The 16013-nt window shown below is 48.6% G+C and overlaps 1 protein-coding gene across 16 annotated transcripts in view; it reads left to right on the plus strand.

The window, feature by feature from the left end:
* Ank1 (ankyrin 1) overlaps positions 1 to 16013 on the plus strand; it is a 180533-nt gene that overhangs the window by 109937 nt on the left and 54583 nt on the right. For all 16 annotated transcript variants that reach the window (XM_031339269.1, XM_031339282.1, XM_031339272.1 and 13 more), the window contains exons 3-14: positions 746 to 844; positions 3185 to 3283; positions 4342 to 4440; positions 5004 to 5189; positions 6063 to 6161; positions 6647 to 6745; positions 7026 to 7124; positions 12010 to 12207; positions 13453 to 13551; positions 13940 to 14038; positions 14581 to 14679; positions 15669 to 15866. In XM_031339269.1, the coding sequence (XP_031195129.1) occupies positions 746 to 844; positions 3185 to 3283; positions 4342 to 4440; positions 5004 to 5189; positions 6063 to 6161; positions 6647 to 6745; positions 7026 to 7124; positions 12010 to 12207; positions 13453 to 13551; positions 13940 to 14038; positions 14581 to 14679; positions 15669 to 15866 (1473 nt within the window). The remainder of the gene's footprint in view (positions 1 to 745; positions 845 to 3184; positions 3284 to 4341; positions 4441 to 5003; positions 5190 to 6062; positions 6162 to 6646; positions 6746 to 7025; positions 7125 to 12009; positions 12208 to 13452; positions 13552 to 13939; positions 14039 to 14580; positions 14680 to 15668; positions 15867 to 16013) is intronic.

Here is a 16013-nt window from a genome sequence, read left to right on the forward strand (position 1 = left end):
CTGGGTGGGGTATGTAGTTCCCAGAGGGTCTGTTTTGAAGTTTATTTTGATCTGCTGGGATGGTCCCAGCAGATTTTGAACGTGCATCGGTGTGGCATCTCTACTTTTCTTGGTCACTGCATGCAAGTTCACCAGGGTTGGAGCCATGCCAACCACCTCAATCAAGGGGAATTTCTGTCAATCAAGTGGTCAGCTCTCTGCTACTGTGACCAATTACCTGGGAAAATCAAGTTAATAACATGAACAGGTTAATCATGGCTCGGGATCTTAGTCCAAGGCCAGCTAGTCTCACTGTTTTGGGGCCTGTGGGGACACAGCACATCTGGGGATGAGTTTGTAGCAAAAGAAGCTGCTGGTCTCTGGCAGCTAGGATGTGAAAGACAGAAAGGACACTGTCTTTCTCTTCCAGCCTTTATATCTGTGCATCTGAAGGAAGCCTAAAGACTGTCTAGGATCAGAATCTCAGGGTCCCTGGAGGTTCAGAGAGTGTCCCCGTACTTGATTCATGTTCAGAGTGTGACAGTTTTATTATCTTTCTTCTTTGTTCCCTGGTGCTCTGACCTTGGGATGCCGAGAGCCTTCCTAGCTATTGGTCAGTAGGCGGATCTCTCCGTGTCAGCCCCACCCACCCGGTGGCCCTGAGTTTCTGCCCTCCACTGCTCAAGATCTTACCCAGCCCTTAGGATGTCAGAGTGGGCAGTCTCACTAACCGAAGCCTCCCCACCTCTCTCTCTTCTCCTCTCAGAACGGGTTGAACGGCCTGCATCTGGCCTCCAAAGAAGGCCATGTGAAGATGGTAGTTGAACTTCTGCACAAAGAGATCATTCTAGAAACGACAACCAAGGTAAGAACTTGGCATTGAAAGTTTGAGTATGTGGGCCTTCGTATCTCTTCTCAAACTGCAGCGTGAAAACCATCTTAAACATGGTCCTGGATTCCCAGGTTGCTGCTCATCACATCCTGTTTCTGAGTTCTGGGTGCCACCTCAGAACACAGGACCCTGTCTGCAGAAATGATCAGCGGGCCTTTATTCTATCCTCCTCGCTGGACTCTGAATCCATGTCCCTTTTGTGGTGGCTTCTTGCTGCCTCAAACAGGGACCCGGAGTTCTGCAAGCTCCAGAGTTGAGCTGATATGCTTCCAACTCTGTGGCCTTAGGCAAGTTACTCAGGCACTGGAAAGTCTCAGTGTTCTCATCTGTAGATAGGGACTTCACCACGTATTTGCAGGAAATTAACAGAGCTGTGTATATAAAGCACCTGGTGTAATAATCAGTGGAAAAGAGTGATGTGACCCTGTTGTCACTGAAGAAAGTCTGATCTGTAAATCTGTTTCCTCCCAGATCAGTTTCCTGAAGTGGCACTTCCTTTTATCAGGAACTGCTTTGCACAGAAGCATCAATTCATATAGATTGCAAAAATCTGATATTTGCATTGCTGGTGCAATTGCCAGTGGAACACTTTTTCCATGCACACTCTCTACAACTGACCTATGCCTAACCCCTAAAATGAGATTTATTTCTCATGGACACTCGCCTTGTTTATTTAAATAATCCCCTCTTACTGTCTCATGCTGGCCCCTCTCTTCTCAGCTCCCCACATTGCTGTCTCTTTGCCTGAGTTGCTGTAACCTCTCATTTCCTGCTCAATGCTTGTTAAATGGGGTCCTGAACACAGCCTCAATTTCAGCTCTCTGCAGCAAACATTTGCCACCTCTCAGGCAGAAAATGTCACTGAATGATATAGAGCGAACAGATATAATTTATATGAAGTGAACTTCCAAAATATTATGAAAGTAGAATCCCTTCTCAAGTTAAAATTCCCTAATTTTCATGTCATTTTCCGCTCACTCATCAGTGCAGTGAGTCTGCATTTGCTTCCAGCCCCTTGACAGAAATCGATGGATTCACCTGCTCTTCCCAGGGACCAAGGGGCAATTACTGGCCTCTCACATTCCTGACCACAAACCTGCAGCACCCCTTCCCTGGCTTTCCCCCAGAGCTGGGGAAATGGCACACTTCCCATATCCTCCCCTTTGGTTTTTATTCTGTGCTGAATACTTACTCGGTAGATCTTATTTATAGGCATTTACAAGCCAGCATAGCTTTAGAATGCTATAGAGGAGCAGGGGGTTAAAAAGGTAAACCTCAGAGCTTTGGCTAGAGCAGACCCCTGATAGTTTGTGAAATCGTCGTTGGTCTCCAAGACTTAGGAAAGATTAAAAATAAAGACAAAGCAAGAAAGCAAAGCCTGCCCCCGTTCCTTAGCTGGGTCCAGGAATGGAAAAGTAGAAGGCTGCCTCAGCTCCTCTCCTCCCTCTCCATCCCAGAAACTAGAGCCCGGCTCCAGGTGGTTAAGTAGACCCCTCATAGCACCCCACACATTTACACAGTGTCAACCCAACCCTCCTCACCCCATGGGTTCTAAGGCTTCTTAAACACGGAGAAATTGGGTGTTTGTAAATCAAAATGGAATGAAGTCACATCTTCTGCTTCTTCATGAATACTGAGGACCATACCCCTATCCTGTGACTCCCCCACAGGCCCAGGGGTCTTCGTGGGACTTACAGTTGATGTGTGTGTGTGTGTGTGTGTGTGTCTGGGTGTGTGTTTGTGTATGTTTATGTGTATGTGTTTGTGTTATGTGTGTATATGTTTGTGTCTGTGTGTCTGTGTGTTTGTGTATATTTGTGTCTGTGAGTGTGTGTGGGTGTATATGTATGTGTGTGTGTCTGGGTTTTGTGGGTATGGGTGTATCTGTGTGTGCATTTGTATTGTTTGTGTGTATATGTGTTTGTGTGTATGAGAGAGAGAGACAGAGAGAGGGGGAGGGAGAGACAGAGAGAGAGAGAGAGAGAGAAAGAGAGAGAGACAGAGAGAGAGAGAGAGAGAGAGAGAGAGAGAGAGAAGAGGTACTCTGTTCCCAGTGCTTTTACTGCTCTTTCATGACCAGTGACTGGCTAGGTGTAGACTGGCTGGGTGTAGACTGGCTGGGTGTAAACTGGCTGGGTGTAGACTGGCTGGGTGTAGGCTGGCTGGGTGTAGACTGGCTAGGTGTAGACTGGCTGGGTGTAGACACAGATGTTTCTGTCTTGTGGCTCCCAAGCTAGCACCTTCAGTCTCTTACCTGTGACAATCCCTTGAGCAGGCTGAGAGGAATCTCTGTTCCTTGCCTCTGTGTTTCAGAAGGGGAACACTGCTCTGCACATCGCTGCCCTTGCTGGTCAGGATGAGGTGGTCCGGGAGCTGGTCAACTATGGAGCCAACGTTAATGCCCAGTCTCAGGTAATGGCTCCCTGTCCCTAGTATAGGGAAAGTCTTTCTTCACTTACACAATTCTTTTCTGACACATTGGCTACTGTATACATCAACACACACACACACACACACACACACACACACACACACACACAGAGAGAGAGAGAGAGAGAGAGAGAGAGAGAGAGAGAGAGAGACTAGATTTGTTACTGTCATCTCTCCAAGCAGTAATGCAGGCATTCTGCATTAACGTTCCAAGGCTAGACTACCATCTTAGCTTGGTGAGTTGGTCAGTGTGGACTCCATCTTGGTTAAGTAGATCAGAAACATCACATTGTATATGAGTCATATGGGTGGGGTGCTGAGGCTTGATTGGTTGGTGTTAAAAGAAATAAAAGTCGGGGCTGGAGAGATGGCTCAGCGGGTAAGAGCACCGACTGTTCTTCCGAAGGTCCTGAGTTCAAATCCCAGCAACCACATGGTGGCTCACAACCATCTGTAATGAGATCTGATGCCCTCTTCTGGTGTGTCTGAAGACAGCTATAGTATACTTACATGTAATAAATAAATAAATCTTTTAAAAAAAGAAAGAAAGAAAGAAAAGTCGGGGGGGGTGCTGGAGAAATGGATCAGCAGTTAAGAGCATGCATTGCTCACACAGGTTCCAAGTTCAGTTCCCAGCATCCGCATCAGGTGGCTCACAACCACTTGTAACTGCAGCTTCAGGGGGTTTAACACCTTTGGCCTCTCTAGTCATGTGCGCACACCAGCACGGCCCAGATGTACATATACACATAATTAAAACCCAAATCACATTTTAAGTAGAGGAGGATTTTGAGCTAGGGATTCACTCAGCAGGTGAGGGGGAAGCACTGCTCTGGAGTCATCTCCCCAACTTGGTCTTTGGTAATAATTTTCCAGAGGCCATTTTTTTACTTTGGTAAGGGTATGAAGAGGCAGCCACGCCCCCTCCAAGTGAGAGGGTTCACACCCGTCTTCATGCCTGTTCCACTGTTTTAATGGCTCCTTCTGTCTTCACGCCTGTCTCAGTTTGTTTTAATGGCTCCGTCTTCTTTTGTTCACAGAAAGGCTTTACTCCTCTGTACATGGCTGCTCAGGAGAATCATTTAGAGGTAGTGAAGTTTCTACTGGAGAACGGAGCCAATCAGAATGTAGCCACAGAGGTAAGTCTCTTTGGAAATGTGCTCTGTGATAGAAGTGTTGTAGGTACATAAAATAGCTGACGGCACATAGTCAGACTGGAAACAGGTGATGTACATTCAGCACACAGTCAGACTGCAAACAGATGATGTACATTCAGCATACAGTCAGACTGTAAACAGATGATGTGCATTCAGCACACAGTAAGACACAAACAGATGATATACATTCAGCATACAGTCAGACGGCAAATGGATGATGTACATTCAGCACACAGTCAAACTGCAAACAGATGATGTGCATTCAGCACACAGTCAGACTGCGAATGGATGATGTACACTCAGACCTCCTTAGAATATAGTCAAACAAACACCTGGTACACATGGTCAGATATCATCATAGCACACAGGCAGACTGCAGGCATATGGTAAAGGAAAACTAAGTGTAAGAAAGAAGAATGCAGATAGTGTGGGAGCACGGAGCGAGAAAGTTGAGCAAAGGAAGGCTTCATGGAGAAGGTGGCACTTGAGCTGAGCTTAGAGGGTGCAAAGGGCTTTGAAATCCCATCTCTGCTCTCCCCAACCAGGATGGCTTCACCCCACTGGCCGTGGCTCTGCAGCAGGGTCATGAGAATGTGGTGGCCCACCTCATCAACTATGGGACGAAAGGGAAAGTGCGTCTCCCTGCCCTGCACATCGCGGCCCGCAATGATGACACACGAACAGCCGCAGTCCTTCTGCAGAATGACCCCAACCCAGACGTGCTTTCCAAGGTGAGGGAAGCCAGGGTGTCCACCAGGGGAATCAGGCTGGTGCACCAGAAGACTGTGGGCTAAAGGCATCGTGAGGTCCAGCTGTGCCTTCAGTGCCCAGGCCTTAGTGGGCAGCTTTAAATCCCTGGGGACAGCTGAGGTCATTCTGGACTGGCTACCCAAGGCACCTTGGAGGGCAGGGTGGGCCTCCTTCCTGAATGAAAATGCACCTCAGAGGGGACTCTGATTGTCACCCTCTTCCTTCCCTGCTGCCCTTGCTGGATGAGGGAGTCATCATGTCCAGCTGTGGAAGAGTGGGAAGATAGAAAGTGGGGTTCCTGGAGATGTGGGTGGCCATTTTAAGTGGTACTAACCACTGCTCATTCAGTTAGGCTGCTGACTGTCCCTCAATCAGCTAGATTGTTCAACGTGTTCCCACTGACCCCTCCCTCCACCTAGTCTATCATGCCCCTGTCCCTGGGTTTTTTGGATGTGGTCTAAAGGTGTGGAGCAGGAGGATAGTGCTGGACCCTCTGCCCAGCTGGCTGAGTCACAGGCCCTGTTAGGGGACTGGCGGTCATGGATGCCATAATCCCTTTCACTGATGACTAAAATCTCTTCGTGAGAGGTGATCTCAGTTTGTAGTTTGCCTTGGCCATGAGGCAAAGCTCCTAGAAGCTACTCTGAGGTGGCAAACTGCTGCCACGCCTTTGGATACAGCTTGCCATGAGGGCATCTCCCGACACCTCCCATAGATACCACCACAGGTCGAAGCCTGCTTTGGGTGCCAGGTGCTGTGTCCCTGTTAATGTGTTTAGAAACCCCAGGATGGTTCTGGGACAGAGGTGCTGGTATGTTACGAGTGTTTCTCCCCTCCCCCCTCTGTTGTGCCAGACGGGATTCACACCCCTCCACATCGCAGCTCACTATGAGAACCTCAACGTGGCCCAGCTGCTCCTCAACCGGGGCGCCAGCGTCAACTTCACACCTCAGGTAACCTCACTTGAGTGTGCACACTGTCCAGAGTGTAGGGTATCTAGAATTGGAGTGCCCTAGCCTCTCTCACACATACCCTCTCCAGCATCTTGGAGTCCACTTGTGCCTCAGAGATGCACAGGGGCCAGAGCTCCTGCGTCTAAAACGACCTCCTGCTGGGAGATTACGGTCACCTGCCTCTAAGTTTTCACCAGTTTGGTCCGGTGAAAATTCAAAGCTCCATGTGCCCGCTAAGCAGGTGAACACAGGAGGCAGGAGACGATTGCTCTACATACAATGTGGGCTTGGTCAGCTTGCTATGCTTAGCCGCAGAACCATCAGATCCACACAGGCCCCGACTCTCCCTTAGGTGAGGTCCTCCCTTAGTTAAAGTGGCTGCCTGTTCTGCAGCAGTCAGGGGGTGGGGCAAGAGCTAGGGAGTCGCTGGTGTGTGCCCTTCCAAAGAAGAACTGCTTCTGATTCTCCCCTATTTCTGTCTCCAGAATGGCATCACTCCACTGCACATCGCCTCCCGCAGGGGGAACGTGATCATGGTGAGACTCCTGCTGGACCGAGGGGCTCAGATAGAAACCAGGACCAAGGTAGGTGCCAGCAGCTTTCAGGGCCAGGGCAGGGGGTGAGGTCTGCCCTTGAGTCTCACCCAGCGAAAGGCTCTCAATGAGCGATGTGCCCTGCTGCCTCACTGAGTGAGTGGTCTGCAGCTGGCTGCAGCAGGACACTGTCAAAACTGAGCTAAAGCCCAGCAGGCCTGAAGGCAGTCTCAGACATTCCACACCTGGGAATAATACTGTAGACAGACTTGTGCCGCATAGCCATGGATGGCCGCCTTCTGAGCTTTCTGGTTTCCATTGTCTTATAAAGGATGAATTGACACCACTCCACTGTGCAGCTCGGAATGGACACGTGAGAATCTCAGAGATCCTGCTGGACCACGGGGCACCCATCCAAGCCAAAACCAAGGTAGGTGCTCCTTCTCGGGCATACTACCTTTCAGGCTGTACTTCAAGTCAGCTGGACTTTTCTCTTTGCTGTGACAAAATACCTTATAGGTGTGACTTAAGGAAAGAAGGGTTTTAGGGATCAGGGTTTATGGGATCACAGTCAGTCCCTTAGGGATCATGGTTTATGGGATCACAGCTGGTCCCTCATGGTGACGAGGTCAGGGCAGCAGAGTGGAAGGCCATGTGGCGACTGCAGCGGGAAACAGAAAGGTGAATGCTGGTGCTCACCAGGCCTTTTCCGTTTTATTCAGTCTGGGGTCCCAGTCCAAGGGGTGATGTCACCCACATGAGGGGTCCTCTCATCTAAACCCCTCTGGAAAACATCCTCAGAACATACCTGCATATTTCTGGGGAATGTTCAAGTCCAGATGAGTTGACAATAATGGAGATTAGTCATCGCAGCCCCACCCTCTGCCAGCCTGACAGCCGAGCACATCACTTTCAGTGAAGGCAGCACTCCATCTCTGCTCCTAAAGTCTCATTGCCATCTCATAATGCAAAACACACTAGGGCTGTCTCTAGCTAGCCTCATAGTCTTCAATAGTCCCCAGTACCACATAGAGTGCAGACTTCTGGGCTAGAGAGATGGCTCCGTAATTAGGAGAGCTTTTTGCTCTCCAAGGGGACCTAAGTTCAGTTCCCAGCACCCATATCAGCCATCTCATGGCTACTATAACTCTCTCTCTCTTTATCCTTCTCTGTCTCTGTCTCTGTCTCTGTCTCTCTCTCTCTCTCTCTCTACACACACACACACACACACACACACACACACACACGCGCGCGCGCGCGCGCGCGCGCGCATACACATTCACTCAAACAACTTAATTTTTGTTTTAGATAATTATTACTTTATTTAAGCATACACATGTTTTTCTGCATGTATGTATGTATGTTTTACTGTGGACTATGTGCATGTGTGGTGTTCACAGAGGTCAGAAGAGGTTGTCAGATTCCCCCCAGAACTAGAATTACCAATTCTAGTTGTGAGCTACCAAGTAGGTCTCTGGTATCAAAATGCTCTTAAACCCTGAGCCATCTTTCCAGCTCCTGAAACAGTTTTTTAAAAGGAGTGCAAAGTCTCTTCTGAGACCCAAGACAGTCTCTTAACCATGATCCATGCAGTCATAACAGGCTACACACTTGTACTGAGCCACAGCACAGAGTAAGCATCCCCTTCCAGAAGCAAAGAAAGATCAGACTAAACCAAGACTAGATCTGAGCCGGCAGACACCGAATCCCCCAGTTCTGTGTCCAGTATCTGGGCTCCTGTTGAGATTCCACGGCCTTGCCTCTCCAGCCCCTCTGCCTACAGCACCCATAGCCCCTCTTGAGGTCGCACTATCTCAGTGCCCTCAGCTCTCCTCAGAGGGCACCCACATTACAGCCAACGCTTCACCTTCAGAGCTTCATGCAATGGCGTCTCGGGGCTTCCTTGCCAAGTGCCTGACCCTGCCTCACACCATTTGGCCTCAGTGCTCTCTACAGTGATGAACAAGACTCTGTAGTCCCCTTAATCCTGCATCTTTTATGTCTATAAAACTAACACACGGCCAACACTGCCGGGCTCTGGGGCCAGCCTGGGACAGAGCCAAGACACCTCCAACTGGAGCACTGTTGGCATTAGCACAGGCTGATCCTTAGAAAGTCAGGAGCAGGGAACCCCTGTTCAGAGGCATCCTCTGTTCAGATCCTCCCCTTTCAAATGATTTTGTATTTGCAAAGATGGATGCCTCTTGCCCTAGAGGCATCTGCCTATTCTTAGAGCACAGCCTTAAAGGTGTTAATCTCTGTAACAGTTACATTCTGCTTTCTCTCCACCATTTTGTCTACATCTTTTTAAAAAGGATTTATTATTTATTTATTTATCTATCTAATGTATGAGTTCTTTATCTGCATGTATAGCTACACACCAGAAGAGGACATCGTAACTCATTACAGATGGTTGTGAGCCTCTACATTGTTGTTGTGAATTGAACTCAGGACCTCTGGAAGAACAGCAGGTTCTGTGCTCTTAACTGCTGAGCCATCTCTCCAGCCCTTGTCTACATCTTTAAGCTCCCTCATTATCCTTTTCCTTCCTATGTACACATTTCGTCTCTTTCTCCTCTGCTGCTTGTTCTTTCTCGCTATAGACCTGCATTAGACAACGAGCATAACTGTGACGTGCCTGAATGCTAGCCTATTCTGAGATTTCTTCCACCAAAACAGATTTGTCCAATACTTTGCATTCAGCCTCAGCCAACTTCTCAGTACATGGTAGAAAGAAGTCCTATTCCTTGGCAGAATATAACGTGAAGGGGTGCAAGTTCCTCTCCAACACCTCCTGAACTGTGTCATCATTGTTTGCATTCATTTTTCTTAGTATTCTGGTCTTCCAGACTCTCACCCACATGGTCCATTAAGCCCTGTTTATAGCATTCTTGGCTTCTTTAGCCTGAGGCGCCAAAACCTACTACATTTCTCTTGCAAACCAGTTCCAAAGGCCTGGGAATGAATGTGTCAGGTTTCTCACAGAAAGCATGTGCTTCCTAGAAGCAATTTTTCTATGCTAGTTACTTTTCTTGTTGCTAGGACAAAGTAGATGCCAAGTTCAGGAAGGAGGAGTTTGGTTGGGCTCACAGTTCGGTTGGAAGCCCATCATGGCATCAGGAGCATGAGGCAGCAGGGTCACACTAAACCCCCAGTCAGGGAACAGAGAGGTGAGTGCAGATGCTCATCAGTCCAGGAGATGGTTCCCCCCATATTTGGAGTGGGTCTTCACTTCTCACTTAAATGTTTCTAGAAACACCTTCAAATATACTGGAGGTGTTTCCATAGTGATTATAAATCCCGCCACACTGACAATGGGTAGGAATCATCACACAGACTCAGGATCAGTCACTTCTGTAAAATCAGAACTGTTGATTCTAACTGCAATGATGCATGTGGAACCTACCCAGGACCTGCCATTCTGGGGGTAAGACTTCTTGTCTGAGCTTATCGAGATTAGCAGTCAGAGAACTTTTCATCTCAAACCTTAGGTAAGCAAATGTCTTGGCTTTGTAGACAGTTTTGCTGCTGTAATTGAACTCTCTTCCAATGGAGCAGAAAACTATCCAAGGACAATATGTAAACAAGTGGCTGCGTTCCAATAAAATTTTGTTTAGGGGCTAGAGAGATAGTTTTGTGGTTAAGTACACTTTCTGTCCTTGCACAGGACCCAAGATCAGTGTCCAGCACCCATGTTAGGTGACTTATAACGTCCTGTAACTAGAGCTTCAGAATCCAACACCCTCTTCTGGCCTCTGTGGATACCAGAATGCATTTGTGCGTGTACACACACACACACACACACACACACACACACGCTAAAAAATAAATGAAATCTCAAAAGAACATTTACAAACCCAAATAACATGCTAGATTTTGCCCACAGCTTCAGTTTCTCTGTTTTGCTCTAAACCATCCCTCATTTCTATCATCCTCATGCCTGAAAGGACAAGAGTCAAGCCTTCAAAAAGTCTTCAGAGTCTAGAACACACAGGAGAGAAGTTTTAAAAATATATAAAAGCATTCCGGCTAAGCTCCAATAGAAGCCATAGAAAAGGCTCATCTCTAGATTCTAATGTGCGAACACAAGTCTTCAAGAAAAAGCTAAGCAGTTGGCCACACAGTGCTTTCTCAGTTCCATCCAGATTGGCATGAATCAAGACAGTATGTCTAAGGCAAAAACCAAGCCCATTTATAACCACAGACACGTTTCTGTTAGGGACAAAGGGGAGCGATTTAGAGCCAACTCCTAAAGCTGGAGAAGATGCCTCAGTGGTTAGGACTACTTGCTGCACAAACATGAGGTTTGGGGTCTCATTATCCATTCAAAAGTTTAACTGCAGTCCTAGGGCTGTGGAGAGCAGAGACAGGATCACCTGGGCCTTCTGTGTCTCATTTAGGTCCAGGTTTGGTTAGAGACCCTGTCTCAAGGGACTAAGGCAGAGAGTAATATGACACCCAACATCTTCCTCTGGCCTCTGTACACATGCAAAGGCAGGTACACATATACATACAACACACAAGTGTGTGCATACACACTATCACACATATGCATGCACACAAAACAAATGAAACAGAAGTACACAGGCTAGTAGGATAGATCAGTGGGACGGATTCTTGCCACCAAAACTTACAACCTGAATTAAATCATCCAGACTCACATAGTAGACAGAGCTGACTCCAGCAAGCTGTTCTTTGATTCCCATATATACACCACAGTACCGACATGAGTACTCACCATCCCACAAACATACACAATAACTAAAGTGAATGTTTTTCGATCCCAAATGAGCTGAGCTCTGATGAAAATATTCTCTTCCCACCTCCACATTTTTAGAGAGATTTAAGACCCGTTTTGTCTTCCTTTATCCACTCAAAGACACATCAACTAAGGCTCGCCACATGTGTTGTGTGCATTTATTGGGCTCTGTGAGTATTTGGGAAGCTTGAGACAGAGTTCTGGTCCTTAGGAGCTTGGAACTGAGGAGAAAAGACATGCCCAAGATGGCAACCGCAAATGAGATGACTTGGTAAGGAGTCAATAAGGTCAGACTGGGTGAACAGTACAGATCAGCAAAAGCCAAGGAGGTGACCAGAGGATGGTCGGGGAAGGCTTCAAGGAGGAAGTGGGGCTTTCTGGACAGGCTTGAGGATTCGGGGAGATGGGAAGAGATTTTCATCAGAGCCAAGCTCATTTGGGATCTACACGGAAGGACCACGTAGACAAGAAGAAGGAAACCGCACTGCCGTCACTGTGCCGAATCCGATGCTCTATCCCCAGAAGCAATGTCACTAGTCTATCCTTTCTCCTCCAGAATGGCTTGTCCCCAATCCACATGGCTGCTCAGGGAGACCACCTCGACTGTGTCCGACTTCTATTGCAATACAATGCAGAGATAGATGACATCACCTTGGATCACCTGACTCCTCTCCACGTGGCAGCTCACTGTGGCCACCACAGGGTGGCCAAGGTTCTTTTGGACAAAGGGGCCAAGCCAAACTCCAGAGCCCTGGTGAGAAGGGGCTACTGTAGGAGTGCTGCTGGGGAGAGGGAGTGGGGAGGCTAGAGCTGAGTGGGTACAGCTGGGGGCAGAGCCACAGGCAAGGGCACAGAGGGCATGGGGTTCTTACAGTGCCATCCATATCCCCCTGGGGGTGGCCTCCCGCACCACCAACCATAACTTGTGAGCATAGCTCCACCAACAGGCTGAGGTCCACTTAGGTTGGTACCCAGGAGATCTGACACTGGGATAGTAGCCCCAGCCAGACTCGGAGCTGAGAGAGAGTAACATGTCGGAAGTCGACCTGGTATTCACCCTGCTTTGGACTGAGGACTAGCCTGAGCTATGTATCTCTCCTCTTAGAGGGACTGTGGCCACAGCCCTGGGAGGCAGCAAATTCAGACCTAAGGCAGAGTCCTCCTGGGGTTGTGCTCCTCACCTTCCCTCCCAGGCTAGAGGCCACTAGGGCGACTCAAAGAGCCATAGAGCACGTGCAGGATTCCTGCCGCACGTTTGGCCATTCTCAGAGGAGAGCTAACTGAAGAGCAGGTAACCTCCAGAGGCAAAAGATAGACTTTTCACTCCTTCAAACCTGCAGGCACTGAGCGGAGCCCAGACTCTGGGGCCACTGAAGCTTCCTAAGTCTGGGGTTGTTGATAGCAGGGGTTTGGAATGTGCTGTCCTGTCTGTTGCCGAGTGTTTAGCACTCTCTCTGGTCTCCCCCCTCAACTGACAAGGTCTGCCTTCCTTACCTTTGATTGCAAAGACATGGCTACAGCCCCACCCCCTAAAACTGAACGTATTTGAAAAGCACTGCCCTATGAGGTACAGAAGAGGCTGGCAGTCAAAACCCTGCCCCTGCAGAGGGGCGTGCCATGTAACATGCACTATGCAACATGCGTGCACTATGTGACCCGCTCTAAGGCAATAGAGCAGAGTCCATTCACTCGGGGTCCAATAGAAAGAAAGTGGTTTGCCTCCAAATAGTACTCATTTAGTGTACTAAATTTCTCCAGAAATGTGGTAGAATTTTAAAAAATGTTTCCAAACATCATATTCAGAAATATGCTTGGCTGTATAGAGAAGGGACACCTGTTGGTTGCCAGCTCATAAACTGACATAGCCTGTCCCTTGGTCTATGGGTACTTGCTGGTGCGCTTGGGAAGGACCTCCTCAAAGTCAAAGGGCAGAATTCCTTTGCAGTTCTTGGGTTACTGTATGAGTTCCTAATCCTTGTATACTTTGTGTGGGATACAGAATGGTTTTACCCCCTTACACATCGCCTGCAAGAAGAACCACATACGTGTCATGGAGTTGCTGCTGAAGACGGGAGCCTCCATCGATGCAGTCACTGAGGTAAGAGAGAGAAAGTGTAGGTGTGCTGTCAGCCTGGACTCCCCTCCGTTGCCTTACGTGGCTATTCTTCATAGCTATGTGTGGCTGCATGTGTGCATGAATGTGTAAGTGTGCCTGTATATGTCAGCATTTCCCATAAGGGCTGGATCCAGAGGACTCTCCACAGTGGGAAACAGTCGTCTGAACTGTAAAGTGGTAACACTTTTCTGCCAGTGCGTTCCTGAGGCCATTTTCCTGTGGCCCAAAAACAAGTCCATCTGGTCTAGGTCCATTTTCTCGGGTAGCCATTCCTGGAACTCCCCAGCAACAGAAGAGCATAAGATCCTGTGGCGTGTGCTTCTGGGTGGGGAAGGCTCCAGCTCAGCACATGCCTCTCTGTCTCTTCCAGTCTGGCCTGACACCTCTCCATGTAGCCTCCTTCATGGGACACCTTCCTATTGTGAAGAACCTACTGCAGCGGGGAGCATCACCCAATGTCTCCAATGTGGTAAGTTCTTGAAATGGTTTTCAATCAGAAATGTTAAAGAGATATAAATGGAACATGTAACATCATATATCTTACATAGGATATACCACGTAACATTGTACATGGTGCATGTTACTGTCTGAGGGCTTTTGGCTCTGTCCACAGCTTTGAGGGAAGCTGCCGAAGGGGCCTCTGTTTTCTGCACCTACAGTAATAGTATTCTCAGGATAGTAAAGGCAGGTGTAGGGTGAACATTCCACTCTGTTGATGCTCCACCAAGTTAAATTTGTCACACATCTGTACATCTTTGGAGTTTTATCTTGGAGCTTCCATAAGTGCAATCTGGAAATGCACTCACACATGTGAATATTCGTGAGCTCTGAGGTTTGCTTTCACAAATACCTAGAATACTAAGAGAGGGGAAGAAAGACAGACAGAGACTTAGCTGGGCAGCTCCAGCTCTTGGACAAAATCCTACCGAGCCCAGGTACCAATCTGAGTTCTGCATGTATCCTTTGCAACCCAGCAAGTGTTAACAGCTTGATAATTTTGCTATTTTGCAGAAAGTGGAAACCCCATTGCACATGGCAGCCCGAGCAGGGCATACAGAAGTGGCCAAATATTTGCTCCAGAACAAAGCTAAAGCCAATGCCAAGGCCAAGGTGAGTTTGGCAGAAAGGAAAGGGAGGGTGGCAACGAGCAGGCCACCCCAGCCTGGTGACGGAAGCCGTTCTCATCTGCAGCCTGGGGCTCGTAGTCATCAACACCCCCATTTTGGTCAGGCTCTGTGTCGTTGGACTTCTGTGAGGGACGGGGGTCTCTTTGTAGGAAAGTGGTGCTTCTGTAGGATTATAGGAGCCCAGAGAGCAGGCTTATCTGGCTAGTGGCTGGATATGGCTGGAGGAAGGGAGCCCGGAAAATGGTGTCACCAAGGGAAATCAGCTAGGCATCAACTGATCCAGAGGAGGAGCATCTTCTTCTGTATATTCGATGATAAATAAACTGTAAGATCAGCTACCACGTCTGCAAGTTGACAGGCTGTGTGGCAAAGACCAGGTCTCTGTGGGTGACAGCCTCCTTTGACTCCTCTGCTGGACCCAGTGACAGATAACCTCATCCATGGAGTCCCTGCACCAGGAGCTAGAGCTGGAAGTTGTAGGAAAGGGATAAATGGCCAGTCTTCCCCCTTTGGTGATTCGGAGTGCCATGACTGCTGGCATAGAGAACATCAAAGTAGAGTTCAAATGTAAACAAGCATACCAGGCAGAAAGAGCCTGGGAGACAGGGCTTGTTTGTCGGCCTGACAATCTGTTTTACTGAGTATCTTAGCTGTGACCAACATTGGGAACCCTTCGTGTCCATTAGCCGTTGATCTGAACCCTAGCCCTATGAAATAATGTTACAATTCCCACTCACAACCGGGAAAGCCGAACCTTTGGGCAATTAAGTAGCAATAACCCGGAAGCTTGGTGAGTTGTAAGGCTTGAACAAAGTTTAGCACATTAGTTTCTGTAAGCCAGAGGCTGGATAAAAATCCCAGATCTTTTTATTCACTGTGAGTCGCTGAAGCAGTCTGGTCCTCAACTCGTGCCCTGTGTCAGACTCGGGAAGGTTAATGTGTCCAGTTTTATGCTTTTATCCCGTGGTCCAGGACGACCAGACACCGCTTCACTGTGCTGCTCGAATCGGCCACACAAACATGGTGAAGCTCCTGCTGGAGAACGGTGCCAGCCCCAACCTGGCTACCACTGCTGGCCACACGCCCCTGCACACCGCAGCCCGTGAGGGTCACGTGGACACAGCCCTGGCCCTGCTGGAGAAGGAGGCATCCCAAGCCTGCATGACCAAGGTACAGAGTACAGCCACTGCTCGGATTCTTAGAAAGCAACAGACCCGCAGGGTTTAGTGGCCCACCCGTGATCGAGATACCTGGAAAGCTGAGGCAGGAGGATTACTTGAGCCCGGGAGCTCGAGGCCAGCCTGGAAAACAGCAAGA

The sequence above is a fragment of the Mastomys coucha genome, unplaced genomic scaffold, assembly GCF_008632895.1.
Source record: "Mastomys coucha isolate ucsf_1 unplaced genomic scaffold, UCSF_Mcou_1 pScaffold22, whole genome shotgun sequence".
NCBI classification, from domain to species: Eukaryota; Metazoa; Chordata; class Mammalia; order Rodentia; family Muridae; genus Mastomys; species Mastomys coucha.